At 38.6% G+C, this 17554-nt stretch overlaps 1 protein-coding gene across 1 annotated transcript in view; it reads right to left on the reverse strand.

Moving 5' to 3' along the window:
- cubn (cubilin (intrinsic factor-cobalamin receptor)) overlaps positions 1-17554 on the reverse strand; it is a 154874-nt gene that overhangs the window by 74952 nt on the left and 62368 nt on the right. Inside the window, exons 27-29 of the mRNA XM_040126653.1 lie at positions 15365-15555; positions 2535-2694; positions 452-633 (exon numbers count right to left, since the gene is read on the reverse strand). Of these exons, the coding sequence (XP_039982587.1) occupies positions 452-633; positions 2535-2694; positions 15365-15555 (533 nt within the window). The remainder of the gene's footprint in view (positions 1-451; positions 634-2534; positions 2695-15364; positions 15556-17554) is intronic.

Consider the following 17554-nt stretch of genomic DNA (forward strand, 5'->3'; position numbering starts at 1 on the left):
GTTAGCTTATTAGTCTATTTTCAGGCTGTTCCTAGTACTGTCTCAGTTGAAAATTACACAACAGAGGCTTGATACACTATGTGTTATTTTACACGTGCATCTCTAATGAGTTACATGGTCTTCTCTCCAATTAAAATTTAACCAATGAAAACCCTTAAGAGAGTATGTAGCCACGTTGCTATTGTATGTTATTGTATGCTATTGTATGTATGTATTCAGGAACGTTGCTTGGAATTCATCTTGAAGAAGACTTTCATTGTACTGCATATGCATATTCGACCTAAAAGTGGAACTACAGAAATCACCTGTTCAATTTATACCACCTACAGCAATGACCCAATTAGCACCAAATCAAAACAACAGTTTTTTATGAACTATTCACTGTACACTAGCACTAGAGATGGTGAATGATTTAGCTAAAACCTAGCAGAGAGACAGGCCCATATCTTACTTCCAGCACATCATAGCTGCAGTCTTGGTGGAACTCCACATCAAACTCATGGATGGTGAGGGTGATGCTGTTGCCAGTTGATGTGGTGATATACCAGATACATTCCTTGTTTTCTGGATACCTGTTGGGGTAGTCTGGGCTGTTGAAGGAGCCACTTGGACCAGAGGGTGCCCCGCCACAACCTGCAGGGACATACAACAGTCAGAGGGGAAGAAAGAGTCTGTTTCAAATTGTTCTAATCAAGTGTGCAGAATTAACATCTGTCCATTGAACATACATTTTAACATGGGCATGGGGAAACATAGAAAACATACAACTACTAGATGATTATATGTGCACTCTAGTGCACATGTAAGTGGCATTTTCTTGAGGCCACTGAGATTACTTCCTCTCCTGTGCCTGTGTTGTATCTTGGTGACTCACCAAATACTGAAGTTTGAGGAGAACTACAGAAAGGGGTGTACTGCAATCTTAGTGACAAGAATGACAAGGACAGGTGCACCTGGTTGTGTAAAATTTTCTCACTTTATCTGGTCAAGCCCCACCATATAAACCTCTCTGGAATTACACAAACTCCCTTTTTGTTTGCTCGCCTGTTTCACTTTAATTCTGTATTCTTCAACCAGTTGGCAAGTGATCACACAGAAAAAATATTTTTATTCCGATTATGGTATTAATGCTAGCAAGACAGAATAAACCCTGTAGTCTGGTAACTCTTGGTACAGCCATCTGAAGACAGCAGGTATCTGTTCCATCTGTATTGTCTAAATGGTGTCACTGCCATGATAAAGCACGCCAGAGCTACTGTTTTTGTGCAACCAGCACCAGACTGTTACAAAGTAACCACTGAAACCAGTATGCTCTCTTGCATATCAAACTTGGTTGGTTGAGATTAATGATTAATCATTACTCTATTTTTTATTGCATTGCCAATCAATGGGAGTGTCAGACAGGGCAAACAATGAAAACAGTTCACACACTTCCACGAAAACTGTGAACTTTCCCGGCATCTCCATCCAAAAGGCTGCATGCGTAGTGATCTTTTCTGGAGTAATGCCTGGAGCTTTGTATTTTAATCATAATACAGCTGTGTGATGATAAAAATGATGTGATAGAGTAGAATCATTGTTTATTAAACTATAACTAGATGTGAAACAAGAAACTGAAGATTTTATTTATGCATTTGTGCCTTTATTGGACAGTTGGGTGTAGAGGCAAACAGGAAACAAGTGGAAAGAGTGAAGGGTATGACATGCAACAAAGGCCCCTAGCCGGAATCAAACTGGAGACTTGGGCCTTCACCATTTGGCTTCTGGGGCGCCCCAAGAAATTATTTAAAAAGGATCATTACAGAAAAATGGCTAGTTTTAGCAAAATGATGATTAATCAGTTAACTGTTCATCAGTCTGAATTACTGTAAACTTTTAAAATAATTTAAGAAATTTAAAAAATAAACACAACCTGTAAAACACAAGGTCACATTTTCAGTGCAGATTTATTTTGTATGGATCATCACAATGCCAAATACAATCTATACATGGAAAATGTGACTGCTGGATCTTCAACATGGGAAAACCCTCAGGAAAGACTCTCTACAGAATTACCAAACTGTCAATGCCTCATGACAGGAAAGCCCCATGTTTAAAGGGGATGAAAGTAGTGAATGTGATTGGCCATATTTTGTCCCTGCCTCCAACACATTACATTATGTAACATAATGTATGCTTTCTGATCTGACCCCGTATACAAGTGTGCCGCAGGTATGCTACGAGGACAACAAAATTACCAAAAGTCAGGTGGTGCACCCCATACTTGCTGGGCATGGATACTCACTGAGATTTGCGTCAGGACCATTAATTAACAACAACAGAGCCCTTATTCTTCAAATTACTGATAACTGGAGTATGGCTGCCGACAGCCTGTCCTATTTTATGTGCTTATTGTGTATTTTGAATTGTAAAATCTACACTATTCAGCCACAACATAAAACCAGTAACTGGTTTTAATATTGTGGCTGATCGGTGCATTACATGTCCTCTTGATCTGGCCTGGCCCACAACAACAAAAGGCATTTCCCTCTTACCATTCTGGTACCACATCATCTGGAAGCCAGACATGGACACAGAGGAGTCTGTTCTGAACACCATGGTGAGGGCTGAGCTTGTGGTGCTGTTGGCTGGGGGAGGCGTGTATCCACAGAATGTACCAATCAGAGGAGCTTGCTCGTCAGGTCCATTATAGAGCTAGGGAAGTAAAATTTGGAGAAAGTGGTATGAGTGGAGAGTATAATATACAGCCACAAAAATATACAGTACCTATACATGATGGGTTGTCAAAAGTCTAACAATATATTGCTACGACAATATAAACTTGGAAAATTGGACTTGAGTTTTAAAAGTTTACGATTTTTAAGTTCACTAAGGAAAGACTGATTTAATTGGACTGCATAATTTGCAGGTGTTCCCGTCAGCGTGTCTACCCCCTGTACATTTGAAAGAAAACTGACAGTGACAACAAACAAGAAACATCACACTAATATGATAGTGTATTTGGAAACATATCAGATTTAACATGTGTGTCATCTCATTGAAACAGAATAGACTGTTAGAGAAAGTTCTGATTCAGTAAAACCCAGCACTACATTAAACAGATATCTACTGAAAGATTTGTTTCCATGCATGATGAAATTATGTTGGATTAAAAAAAGAAAGAAAAAAAACCCTGAAATTATTCCCTTTTGTCATACATGTTGTAGGTTATGTGGATACATCACTTTTCAAAAATCAAAACCAAGCTAAAAAATGGTACTTTTCATTGAGAATCTCCATACACATTGTAAAATCTCATTTACATCTCATATAATCAATTTATTTAAATCACCTAATCTCTCAGCCTTAAATTAGACTTCATTCAGATCCATTTCAGAACCTATTAACATGAGTATAACATCCTGTATATTAAAATGATTTTTAAGTAAATGTCTAAATGTCTATTTGATAACTCCTCAAATTGTTTTGAAATAACGTTATCCGCAGATAAGCAACTGTTTTTTGATGATGGGGACTTGTTTGTCTCTTTATGTTTCTCAGATGAGTCATCTTCTCTCTGCGCAATAATGTGCGTTGGGTAGTTATAGTTTCCCAGCCAATTATTTCTTACTGCAAATACTAGTATGGGGCTGGAAAAACATTTGAGTGAAATGTGAACAAAACAGAAAACATCAGAGAGAATCAGAGAAAGAGAGAAAGAGAGAGCAAGAGGGAGAGATATAGCGCTGTGTTGTGGTGATCAGCCCGGTCAAGCAAATTGCACAGCCCAATGTGGTTCTGTGTGGATGCCATCTCACTCTTATCTGTCCCCACCCCAGCTAACTATGCTCGGTTCTGTCCAGTGGAAAGTTTAATTCGCTAATTAAAGTACTCGAGTCTGTGTTTTTAGCTCAGACTTACAGAATTATTAAAGAAAAATCCCATGAAGGATGAAAAGCCACTAAAATTAAACTATGTCTGGTGCTGTATTTAATGTTGTACTGCAAAGTTTGAATTCTAATCTCACAATCTGTATAGCCTACTAACTTGTTATGCAATGAAAAGAAAAAAAAAATACAGAGAAATAAAATACAAATACAATGCAACTTGAACAGCAGTAAATACCCAGATACCCTACTATACCCAGATATCTACTTTGATTTGAGACGGAGCAATAATGTTTTGCCTTTGTTGTGGAGTACCGAAAACAATTACTTCTGTTTTATCTCCATTGAGTTGTAGAAGGTTGTGGGTCATCCAGTCATTAATCTAGTAAAACTCACTAAATTAGTTTCTCAATTGCTTGGAAAACATCAGAAAAAAAAGAGATATACAAAGTTTGCTATCATCTGCATAGTTATGATAGAAAATATTGTTATTATGTATAATATGACCAAATGGATGCATGTAGAGATTAAATACAACAGGGAAGAGAAACTGAACCTTGTGGGACTCTGTATGGTGACAATAGAGACAAAAAAGCCACTGTAAAGCAAATAGGATTTAAACCAGTTTAGGACTGGTCCCTTTAGTTCAACCCAATATTACAGTTTCTCCAGCAGATTTTGTGATCACTTTATCAAGTGCAACATTGAGATTGAGAAGAGTAAGTCTTGCCTGCATCTATGCTTATACAAAGATCATTTCAAACTTCGATAAGATCTTTTTCAGTACTGTGATTTTACTGGAAACCATACTGGAAAGTATCATAAAGGCCTTTTGTAACAAGTTGATTATTAAGTTGATGGCAAACTTTTTTCAAAGATGTTACTGATGAAGGGGGGATTAGAGACTGGTCTAAAGTTACTGATAACAAAGGTATCCATGGAGTTCTTATTTAACAGGGTTTGATAACAGCAGAGCATCTGGGAAACATCAGAGGAGAGAATTATTGATAAACTGAAGTAATCCAAAGGGGATAAAAGGTTTAATTCAACAGATTGTATCTGCATACTGCGTAACAATTGGTTTGTTTAGTAACGCTTTTGATTATTTAAATATTTATGTAAATATGTGTGTAAATAAAGTTCAAGGAAACTTTAAGTCTTTAAAAATTTGAAATTGACAGTTATTTCATAAAAGTAAATGACAGAACCATCAATCTGAAATGTACATAGAATTTACAAATGTATTAAATGTGCCTTGAAATTTTTATAAAACTATACTTACATTATCACATTCTATCAAATATACACTGCTCAAAAAAATTAAAGGCACACTTTTTAATCAGAGTATTGCATCGAGTCAATTAAACTTCTAGGATATTGATCTGGTCAGTTAAGTAGCAGAGAGGGTTGTTAATCAGTTTCAGCTGCTTTGGTGTTAATGATTAACAACAGGTGCACTAGAGGCGCAACAATGAGACGACCCCCAAAACAGGAATGGTTTTCCAAGTGGAGGCCACTCACATTTTTTCCCTCCTCATCTTTTCTGACTGTTTTTCACTAGTTTTGCATTTGGCTAAGGTCAGTGTTACTACTGGTAGCATGAGGCGATACCTGGACCCTACAGAGATTGCACAGGCAGTCCAACTCCTCCAGGATGCCACATCAATACGTGCCATTGTCAGAAGGTTTGCCTTGTCTCCCAGCACAGTCTCAAGAGCATGGAGGAGATTCCAGGAGACAGGTAGTTACTCTAGGAGAGCTGGACAGGGCCGTAGAAGGTCCTTAACCCATCAGCAGGACCGGTATCTGCTCCTTTGTGCAAGGAGGAACAGGATAAGCACTGCCAGAGCCCTACAAAAGGACCTCCAGCAGGCCACTGGTGTGAATGTCTCTGACCAAAAAATCGGAAACAGACTTCATGAGGGTGGCCTTAGGGCCCGACGTCCTCTAGTAGGCCCTGTGCTCCGGCACCGTGGAGCTCGATTGGCATTTGCCATAGAACACCAGAATATGCAGGTCCACCACTGGCGCCTTGTTTTTTTCACTGATGAGAGCAGGTTCACCCTGAGCATATGTGACAGACCCATTGTCAGACCCTACACTGGTGCAGTGGGTCCTGGGTTCCTCCTGATGCATGACAATCCCCGGCATCGTGTGGCGAGCGTATGCAGGCGGTTCCTGGAGGATACCATTGACTTGCACCCACTCTTACATAAATCCAATAAAACATCTCTGGGACATTATGTTTCGGTCCATCTGACGCCGCCAGGTTGCACCTCAGACTGTCCAGGAGCTCAGTGATGCCTTGGTCCAGATCTGGGAGGACATACCCCAGGACACCATCTGTCGTCTCATTAGAAGCATACCTCTACATTGTCAGGCATGCATACAAGCACGTGCGGGCAATACACAATACTGAGTACCATCTTGAGTTGCTGCAATGAAATTTCAGCAAAATGGACTAGCCTGCCACGTCATTTTTTCACTTTGATTTTCGGGGTGTCTTTGAATTCAGCCATCTGTAGGTTGATAATTTTCATTTCCACCAAACGATGTGGCATACTTTCGTTCCTAACACATTACCTAGTCCATATCAGTATAGATATCCAGCATGATTTTTTTTTTTTCCCATTGAGATCTGATGTGTTTTCAAAGTGTTCCTTCAATTTTTTTGAGCAGTGTATAAAGTGAATATACTGTATCACAGCATTGTCTTTAAAGGTATATAGTCTATGGAATACAAAACTCAACAATAACAATAATTTGATCATAGAACATACAGAATTAATGGGGGCACCTCGTGATTCAAGTCATTGGTGCACAGGACAAAAAAATACAAAACAGATTTTCATATAGGTGATGAATAAAAAAAAAAAAATTAACTTAATCTTAAACCTAACAAACTTAAGGGAGAACAAAACATGCTTAAAAAATGAAAAATTTTACACTACCAGTCAAAAGTTTTAGAACACCCCATTCTTCCAGTTTTTATTGAAATTTAAGCAGTTCAAGTCCAGTGAATAACCTTAAATGGTACAAAGGTAAGCAATAAACTGCGCAAGGTAAAAAATAAATAAAAAAATAAATAAAAAAATAAAGTATAGGTCACCAATAATTGTGGGGTCCAAAAAGTCTGGTACCACTTTCCCGGTAACTGGTTTTAAATGGTTTAATGGCTAATTGGTGTATATACACCATTGAGCCATTCACACACATTCAGCCTGATCAGTGTATCATTGTACTCGTTTGCGCACAGCCGTTAAAGGTGACATTTAACAGCACAGCTACGTATAGTAAGTTTCCACAATGAATTCAAGTTTGTACATGTGTTTGTATTTGGAAAAAAAATGTGCATTTGTGGAAAAGATTTGAATTTAGAAAAATAATGTGACTGTGAAAAAAATCAGTTTTGAGGTTGAATATCTGTGTACAGATACAAAGAAGAAAACTGTGTAAAAATCAACGTTCCCACACTGTGTGTGACGTTGAAGTTACAAGTATGAATTTTGACCCTGTCTTTACATTAAAAGTTTATTTTCTACAGCATCCTAAAGTTTAATTAAACCCACCTGGATCGCTGAAGAGGCCGCGCTGTAAACCATCTTGAAAATCTACTACACCTTTCGGGCAACAGAACCCTCTGCCCCCTGACTTGACTCTGCTTTGTGACTGGATTGTCATCGTCCAATCTGATTCAGATGTAAAGACAGGGTAAAAATTTGTACTTGTAACTTAATCACACAAAGTGTGAGAACTTAGAGTTGAGTTTTACACAGTTTTCTGTTTATTGCTCTGTATCGATACAGACATGTTCATTTAAGCACTTCTTTTTTCAGTGTGTTAGTATAATCTCACCGCTGATATCATTTGTTGACAGATATCATTAACAAAGTCTCTCTTTTTTTTTTTAAATACAAATCTTTTATACAGATGCACAACTATTACAATGATCCAATTTACAGAGACAATAATGCAGCTATGAGTAGCATTTTTCTTACTTAAAAGATTAAAACTTACTTTCCAAAGGAAGGGAAGAGATGATCAGAACCTTGGGCCGTTGGAGGAGCTGAGGCAGCTGAATTTATAATTTTTTCCCAGGGGAGGGCTTGGCTCTCCAAATTTGTAATTTCCCTCCCGAATCAACTTTTATATTTTTTCATTTATCATTGTACATTAAAATAATTTTGTTTTCATTGTCATCTAAAACCAAACAGGTTGCATCCACCACAGTGAAGAAATGGTTTATTTAAAATAAAGTTGTCCCATACATCCCTAAGATTGATACTCATAAATCCTAATTTAATTTAAAATTTTTTGGAGAGAAAATGCGGAGGCACATTGAGACAATACTGAATAACTGTTAGTATTTCAGAGTTGAAAACAGGACTCTATAGCATGTTTTCAACATTTACATTGTTACTGCTATAAAGTTGATTCACAGTAAATTTTCCACCCTCAACCATACAGCAATTTTTCTGACCATAACTCTCTGTTGAATAAACAAATTTTGCTGTCTGTTTGTGGTGGTGGGTGGCGAGGCGTTTGAATAATTTGCATGCAGAGACTCAAGTAGTTTAGAGGGGAAGAGTGTAATCCAGGTTATTTTCTGTAGCTACAATTTACAGATGCCCCATAAACACCTCACATGCACGCTCTCGGTAGACACTAGCTACGCGGCCGGGCACAGAGAAGCCTCTTGTCCCCAATCAGTTACTGCAGCCCACGCACCTCAGACAGTGAAATAAAGTGATCTAATTTAAGATTTACCTAACTTGAAACCAAGTGATTCTGTCAACCTGGGCGGGTCTTAATCTACCTAAACGGACTGCCCAAGTAGAGCCTTAATACGGAAAACGCTGCTTTCTCCTGGAATGCTCCTTCAGTTGTTTTTAACAACACTTAGAGACTGATTAAAATACAGTACAATTAGAATTATCTTTGGCAGTGTGAACTGGCGCTGTGTCTCCCGCCATGTTGCAGGATAATTTGTTTCCGAGTATGGCCTGGTTTGCTCGCAGACGCAGATGTGGGGGCGGGGTTGTGCGGAGAGTGTGAGAGACGAGAGATGCAAACACTGGCACGGCTTTATGGAATAATCGGGTTATGTATCAATATAAACAGTATTGTCTCATCCCATATCTCATATATATATATATATATATATATATATATATATATATATATATATACCACAACCTAGCCCTACATCTCAGCAACAACCTACCAGCAAGTTATTGCATCATGCTTATTTCAGTGGATTTTACAGTCTTTCACTAACCTTTAAGGTGCATACCACATAAGCACAATGTCCCCAGTTTGATTCCAGCTTGAGACCTTTGTTACATCTAACCCCCCCTTCTTCATTTCCTGTCAAAACTGTCAATCCAATAAAGGCCCAAAATGCCAATAAAATAATTTTAGCTGTCAATGGTGCTTTCTGGGAAGCTCCAATGGTAAAAACTACTGATATGGTCAGTGATTCTTACTATTCAGTTCTTGAGGACTTAGTGTTATGATATCCTTCATTCATGTGCTGAACCCCTCCAGTGCTTTGTGTAGAGCTCTACTGTGGTACACATTGTCCAAGGTTACAGCACCACCTTTTCATGAGGTTCTGTGAATAAACTGTGCTGCTTTCTGGGAATGTAACCAGTGTGGGGCCTATGGCTATGACAGGGGCGGGTCCTAGTGCTGTTGCAGTGACAAAGCCTGAACAGTTACTGTGGGCCGGGTCATAGGGATGGGACTTGAATTATCGCTGGGCTCGGGCCATTTGCTGTCACAGGGACATGCTTGGATTGTGAAAGTGTAGGTAGACTGGATTTGGTCAGGAAAAATTTACTTGAGTGGTGTGGAAAAAAGCAGGCAGGACAGGAAATGCATGGGTAGGGTTATAAACATAAACTGTGGAATATCTTGGCTAGCAGGCTAATACCAACAGTCCACAAAGTTGTAAACCATAGAGCTTCTTATTGAATATTTTACTGTCTTTACCCTCTGTCACTGTCCTTACATTTACTACAGCCAGACAGCATCTTTTCGCCTTTGCTGCTTGTATTGTTTTCTATTATATGTTTATAAAAAAAGAATATAAATAAACATTATTTTCTTTAATAAAATGTCCGTCCCAGACCTTCTCTCAAACTGGCTGGACATCGAAGAGCCTTCCGATTTCACTCATCAAAGTTCAATCAGATTAATTCTCTCCAAGGAGAGAGAGGTGGGATTTACCTGTCATTGAGGAAATGCTAAATGTATATATTTTTGTTTTAAAACTGGACACCAAAATAACACAAGCAGGGGAGAAGAAAGGATGATGTTTTGCCCCAGGGAGTACAAGGACAATGATAGAGGTTAATAAAAGTAAAGGATTTGATTAAACACTGTATAATTAACAGCTTTGAAGAGTTCATGTCTAACGCCATCTCTCTGTGGTGTTTCCCTGCCAAATATACTTCTATTCTGTGGCAGTACATATGACACATGGGTCTGTGGATAACTGTGCTATGTTCAGCTTTACTAACATTCAGCATTTAAATTGGGCTGCATCCTGCTGATGTACAAATCTCCGGCTCCTGATGTGCAAATCGCACCCTGGAGCTCAGCTCCGTCTCCTCAGTCATGTACAGGGCCCAATTCTCATACTTTGGGCATAAGAAAATTGTTTTCAGACTCTGTCTCACACTCTCATATCAATCCAATAGATATTATGTCAAATAAGAAGATGCAACAAAGCTACTCCTTGATAAAAAATGTAATGCAAGTAAGGCAGAGTCAATAGCTAAGTCTTACCCATACTGTCGTTCAAGACAGTTAATCTAATCTACAGTTTTGCAGAAATGTCCATGTCAGAAATGCACTGTTTGGTGAACAAGTTGCCCATGACTATTTGTAGAATGTATGCTCCTTTCCTCTGAGTGGATTAAATACCTTCAGTCATCTCACAACAGCAAGACTGATATGTGGTTCTCCAAATCGAGAAAAGCGATGTGTTCCTTTTACACACATGGCAGAATTTTCAATTTAATTACTTATTTATACCGTATCTCCCAGCACAGTGACAGGATCTGTTGGGGCCATATGATAATTAATGTTCAGTGTTTTTCTAAACATCAAACAGGTGCTGTAAGCTGTATTGCACAGATTCTAAGTAAAATCAATAAGGAATAAAGTAGCTGTCCTCTGGATGAGTTCTGAACTCAATCAGAGCATCTCTCATCTTCAAGTCCAAGCATTGTTTCTGCTGGAAAAGCAAAATGATTTTTTTTCTGCCGTGACAGGGGATTAAAACAGTGAGTCTTCAGTTTTGCTGAGGGCTTAATTTGTGCTGGATCCTGCTGGAACAGGGACATCTCAGTTTTTGACTGCCTGTGCTCTGGTACCTAGTTGTATAAAAACAAAAATAATAACATAAAATAAAAATATATATTTTAATTTTCAATTTTTGAGGAGTGTCACATTCTTTATTAGTTTAAATTTATTCTTAAAAAGTTGGGAGATGTAAAAGTTGATGCAAGTGAGTACACTGAGAGAAAAGCTCGCTGGGTATTAGGCCTACATCACATACACTGACAAAAAAAAAACCCAAACTGACAAAACAGGCTGCATTGAGAATACTGAAGCAGAGATGATCAGATGTGTGCAACTCCAAAGTAAAAAATGTCAAAAAGACAATTAGATTTGCTATTCTTTTTCAGAAGAAAAGTGTTGCATGATGCTTCTAATAGACGAGTAAGGATGACGATGATGACAGGAGGGCGGCTGCGGTGCTAGCAAGCAAGAGCAGCGGCAGGAGGCTACTGTGGCAACAGCTAACTAATGGGCAACAGTGCAAACGGCTTTGAGGTCAATTTTGTCTTGATTGGTGGGTGTGTCAGATGTGTTACCCAATCAGCAGCAATGTGTATATAAACGCCGCCTTATATAAAGGGCAGTGCACATAACAGGGTGTTCAACACACCACCGTTGTCATTTTGCTCCATTTTGTCAGAGGGAGAGGACAGTTCTTTCAATGCAGAAGACTTTTCGATGTCTAGCAACAGGTCAGGGGTGGGAAGCACAATATTTGGACAGTAGCTCAGTTCAGCGTAAACAGACCAACTACCCCTGTCTTAAAATGGACAGTTAAAGTTTGCGCTGCACAACATGCAAGGCGGTGGAGTTTTTGGGGCCAGAAAAGATGGGGGGGACTAGCAAAACTAGCAAAGGAATTGGTCTAGTGTACAGTAACATCATCTGCTTTGAATATTAAAAAACAGCATTGAGCATTCAGAAAAAAGTATTTGAGCATGCCCAGAGCAAGGTTCATTTAGCAGCAGCAGGCATTCTTCATAAGATGGAAGGAGACACCATAGTACCAACCATATTTAATAGTGAGTCTGAACAGATAACCAGTACAGCTCACATATTTTGGACAGCATAAAAGGAGACTAAATGCCACAGACCCGCAAATGGCTTTGAACATGAAGTTGATGGCCAAAAGTTAAAAAGAGTTGATATTGGTAGATTTCTACATACCCATGTTGCCTGTCTAAATACACAGAGGCATATTTCAACAGAAATTAAAAGAAAACATCCTCAGCGATACACCTGCTGAGAAACCAACTCTGATTATTGGCAGCTCTATCTTGAGAAAGGTAAAGTTTGGGATACTGGCAACCACAGTCAAATGTATTCCTGGGGCCAGAGCAGGCAGTGTTGAATCTTATTTAAAACTTTCCTTATCTAATAGTATAGTTACTCTAGATGACATTATCCTGGCCTCCAGCACCACTGTTAGGAATCTCAGAGTTATCTTTGATCAGGATATGTCTTTTAACTCCCATATAAACCAAACTTCAAGGACTGCCCCATTACACCTACGTAACAGTGCGAAAATCAGCCACATCCTGTCTCAAAAAGATGCAGAAAAACTAGTCCAAGCATTTGTTATTTCTAGGCTGGATTATTGCAATTCCTTATTATCAGGCTGCCCCAAAAAGTCTCCAATTTATCCAAAATGCTGTAGTGTGACTACTGACAGGAACTAGGAAACGAGTTTATATTTCTCCTGTGTTAGCTTCTCTGCATTGGCTCCCTATAAAATATCAGAATAGAATTTAAAATCCACCACAACACCTACAAAGCCCTTAATGGTCGGGCACCATCATATCTTAAAGAACTCATAGTACCCTATTATCCTACTAGAACACTGGGTTCCCAGAATGGAATTATGGTTCCTAGAGTCTCCAAAAGTAGAATGGAGGGCAGGGCCTTCAGCTATCAGGCTCCTCTACTGTGGAACTTCCAGTTTGGGGCCCATAGGCAAAAACTATCTCCAAGTATAATAGTAGGCTTAAAACTTTATTATTTGATAAAGCTTATAATCAGGGCTGGCTCAGGCTTTCTTTGAACCATTCCCTAGTTATGCTGTTATAGGCCTAGACTGCCAGGAGACTTCCCATGATGTACCAAGCTCCTCTATCCTCCATCTGTAAACATTCATATCCCATTAATTCATGTTACTAACTTGGCTTCTTCTCCCTCCCGTAGTTTTGTGCTTTCTTGCCTCTCTCCTCTCTCTTCCTGTCACTTTCTGCAGGTACTTCTGCCTCCAGAGCTGTAGAGTGATTACAAGCCACTTTCTACCCCCAGGAGCCTTCTCAACACCCACTCCTACAATTATTATAATAAGTCTCATTGTTATTACGATTGGTTTTTATTATCATTGTTATTAGTACTAATAGTCCTACTATTTGTCTTACTATTATTATTATTAGTTTTATTGTTATTATTAGACATCTTAATTTGGAACCTGCATTGTGTCTTGTTTGATGGATGAGGTCGTGGCAGATGGCCGCCCACCCAGAGCCTGGTTCTGCTCAAGGTTTCCACCAGTTAAAAGGGAGTTTTTCCTTGCCACTATGCTTGCTCATGGGGGTGTACTGGGTATATAATATTATATATTATAATATTGTTTATAAAGAGTACAGTCTAGACCTGCTCTATATGAAAAGTGTCTTGAGATAACTTCTGTCATGATTTGGCACTATATAAATAAAACTGACTTGACTTGACTTGACATTTTACTAAGTCAGAGGGGAATTGAGGTTGACTCTTTCCAGGGTGTCACACTGAAAAAACCCAGCTAAGAAACACTCAACCAGAGACAGTTTTTCCTAAGTTTGGCTAAGACCTTGGAGAACTGTAGGCAATGTTATCTCAAGGGGTCAGTTGCTGGATAAAAATGGACTATAACACGTTTATTGAGGAGATGAAGGTGCTTTGCGCACAATACTTGCACGAGGATGCAAGTGCGATGTATGGAGAGACTGACGTTGAAACGGTGTGTCAGCGCTTTGAAATTGACAGCCCACGCATAGTCATTCGGGCCTACAGAGAGTACAGAGACTCAGATGGAAAAGACATTCCCGATGAACTGAAGGAGCTATTTGTTGCTGTCAATAGCATTCCTTTATCCAATGCTGAGTGTGAGCGTGGATTATCTAAAATGAACATGATTTGCACCCTGGACTGTGCTTCTCCGCACACATCCACCATATCATATGTACTCTTTCTGAATCTTGTTGTACCCCCCACGGCCAAATTCAATCCAGTCCCTTACACAAGGTCATGGGTGACCAAAGGATATAGCCTAGAACTACCACAGTCATAACCTATGCAGTAAAACCCAAAACAAGGAGATGGAGGAGAATCACATGGCTGTGCTTTGGGGTGTGGTGTTGGGTGTTCTGGACAACTACATAAGGTAAGCATACATTTGTCTATTAATATTTTTTAATATTTTTTTTTTATTCTCTATGGTGAGCTCTGAAGTATGTGTATATGTTAGACTTGCTGAGAAATTTATTGCTGACTGCAAGTGCTGTGGTCCCCACAGTTAAGCATGTGGTGATGTGGGCATTTGTGTGTGTTCTGCAGAAGTAGCCTAAAATAATTTTAGATTGTTACCATAACATTTATAGCCTGCAAATTATTTGAGATTGAGGTCTGTAATCCCCACAGTTTAGTAAGTGGGCATTTGAGTACATAGCATGTTTTCAACACTGTGTTCTGTATGCATTCCGGGACCTGCGCCCGCCTGTTCACCCCTCCACACTCATATACACTTCACATTCCGGCACCTTCGGATTTGCAAATTAAGAACTGGTTTTGCTGCAATGATTTTAGTATTATTTCTCATTATTATACAATAATATTTGCAGTAGTGGTACTGCTGGGCACATTAGGGTACCCATACTGAATAAAACCTCTCTACTTGCTAAAATAAATAACAAAAAAAAGGCAAATAATCATAATGAAATCACATTTTATTGTACTATAACTTACTATAGTTGCTCAAATAATAATATTTCAATGCGTGGACAGGAATTTTGTAGTTTCTTGAACCATGAATGAAAAAAATGTCTGCAGCATATTTGCATATGTACAGTATATTAATATTTGGGGTTTAGTATTATTCTGTTTTGAAATGGGGGGGGGGGCATGAGTCTGTGTACCTTGATGTAATCATAACTGCATCTGCTGGAGGTTGCCTCCAGCTGGAAGGCAGTAAAGGTGTAGTTGATGGTGTTTCCACTGCTGGCCTGGATAGTCCAGCTGCACTGGGAGTTGGCTGGGTAGTTGTTGGGAAAGTTCAGTGACTCCACCACTCCTCTGTGTCGGCCTGAGATTAGAGCACTACGGCAGTCTGAAAACAAATACAACCAATACACAATGCAATAGAATGTAAAACTAATTTAATTTAAAACCAAGATATTGTTGGTTTCCGGGAAGTTCAGCCAGCGTTTACTATGGTCATACTGTACATTGTCAGCACGAGAAAAAGGGGGACCATGAATTAATAACTGAATTATGGTTTTGTTTGTTTTATTGACAACATTCTAATATCCCAAATGTATTAAAGATAATCATCAGACTTTGTCAGAGATGGAATGATAAGATCCTGGACTTATTTGAAAGCTGACATAAGACGTATTGCAAACTAAGAACTAAAAGCTATAACTTCTTTTTTAGAAGCCGATAAGGTATCCTAGACACACATTGATTAAGATGTAAGTTCCAGTTAAACTACTTGAGATACAAAAGCATCAGTTTGAAAATGCAATAAAACTGAGCTGTATGTCCTTACAAAGAAGTAATTTTCTTTTCAGCACATATGCAGAGATCATTAGTAACAAGATTAATTTATTTCTTTACATTTTCTTAAGTAACTCTTTAAAGTAAATCGTACCTTTCAGAGTAATTCTAATGAAAAAACTTTAACTGTACACAGTTCACAATTTGCAAGTATAATTTGGAATAAAAATCAGTACTTTTATTTCTTTGTGTACATTGCACATTCAGACTCCTTCACATTTTTCACATTTTGTTATGATGCAGCTTTATGCTAAAATCGTTTAAACCAATTTTTTCCTGCAGAGCTGAGAGACAGAGGATTGTGTCGAGGTACAGATCTGAGGAAGGCTACAAAAAAATTGCTGCTGCATTGAAGGTTCCAAAGAGCCCAGTAGCCTCTATAATTCTTAAATGGAAGAAGTTTGGAACAACCAGGACTCTTCCTAAAGCTGGCTGCCCTGCCAAACTGAGCAATCAGGGAAGAAGGGCCTTGGTAAGAGAGTTGACTGAAAACCCAATGGTCGTCAGATGGAAATCTCTCTCTAGTTAAAGACACATGAAAGCTTCCTTGGAGTTTGCAAAAAAGACTCTCAGACTGTGACAAACAATATTTTCTGGTCTGATGAAACCAAGATTGAACTGTTTGGCCTCAATTCTAATTGCATGCCTGGAGGAGTGGCCCAGCCAGAGCCCTGACTTGAATCTGTAAAGAAGAATGGCAGAAAATCCCCAAATCCAGGTGCGCAAAGCTTGTCCCATCATATCCAAGAACACCCGGCCCTGTAATTGCTGTAAAAGGTGCTTCAACTAAGTACTGAGTAAAGGATCTGAATACTTATGTCAATGTGATATTTAAATTTTTCCTTTTTAATAAATTTGCACAAATCGAGTGTAGATTGATGAGGGGAAAAAAGAAATTTAAACAATTTTAAGATTAAGGTTCCAACATAAAAACGTGAAAAAAGTGAAGGGATCTGAATACTTTCTGAATGCACTATACTTACACACTCATCCTACCACTTTTATTTACCTATCATTTATATTCATATTGTAATGCTGCTATCTCTCATCATGTAAATATTCAAGTGAGTACTAATAAGATGGTCACACATGGTCTTACTGGGACACAGGGGAAATTAACATACCTGTATTTAAAATAAAATAGCCATGATGAAATGTCACATCATTATCAAAAGCACCATCTGTGGTCAAGCAATCTAAGTCATGTTTAAATGATATAAAAAAGAGAGAGCATGCAGTAGCCCACAAAAAATGTTGTTATCTACTGCCGTGATCAACTCAAGTTTTTTCAGCAGATATTTTTTTCCTTGCACTGAAGTAGTTTTTTTGATGACAACTTTTACCTCTACTTTAGTACATGGTATTTTTATGTAACAGTACTTTTACTTGAGTGCAGTTTTTGGATACCCTACCCACCTCTGCACATCTGCTAAATGTAAAAAAAAAAATCATTGCATTTTTAAAAACATCCCGATTAAATTTACTTCAGCAATGCAAAAGTTTATGTTCCAGAGCTACCAAAGCGTAACACTATTGCATGTTTAGACATT

The sequence above is a fragment of the Xiphias gladius genome, chromosome 5 (assembly GCF_016859285.1).
Source record: "Xiphias gladius isolate SHS-SW01 ecotype Sanya breed wild chromosome 5, ASM1685928v1, whole genome shotgun sequence".
NCBI lineage: Eukaryota > Metazoa > Chordata > Actinopteri > Istiophoriformes > Xiphiidae > Xiphias > Xiphias gladius.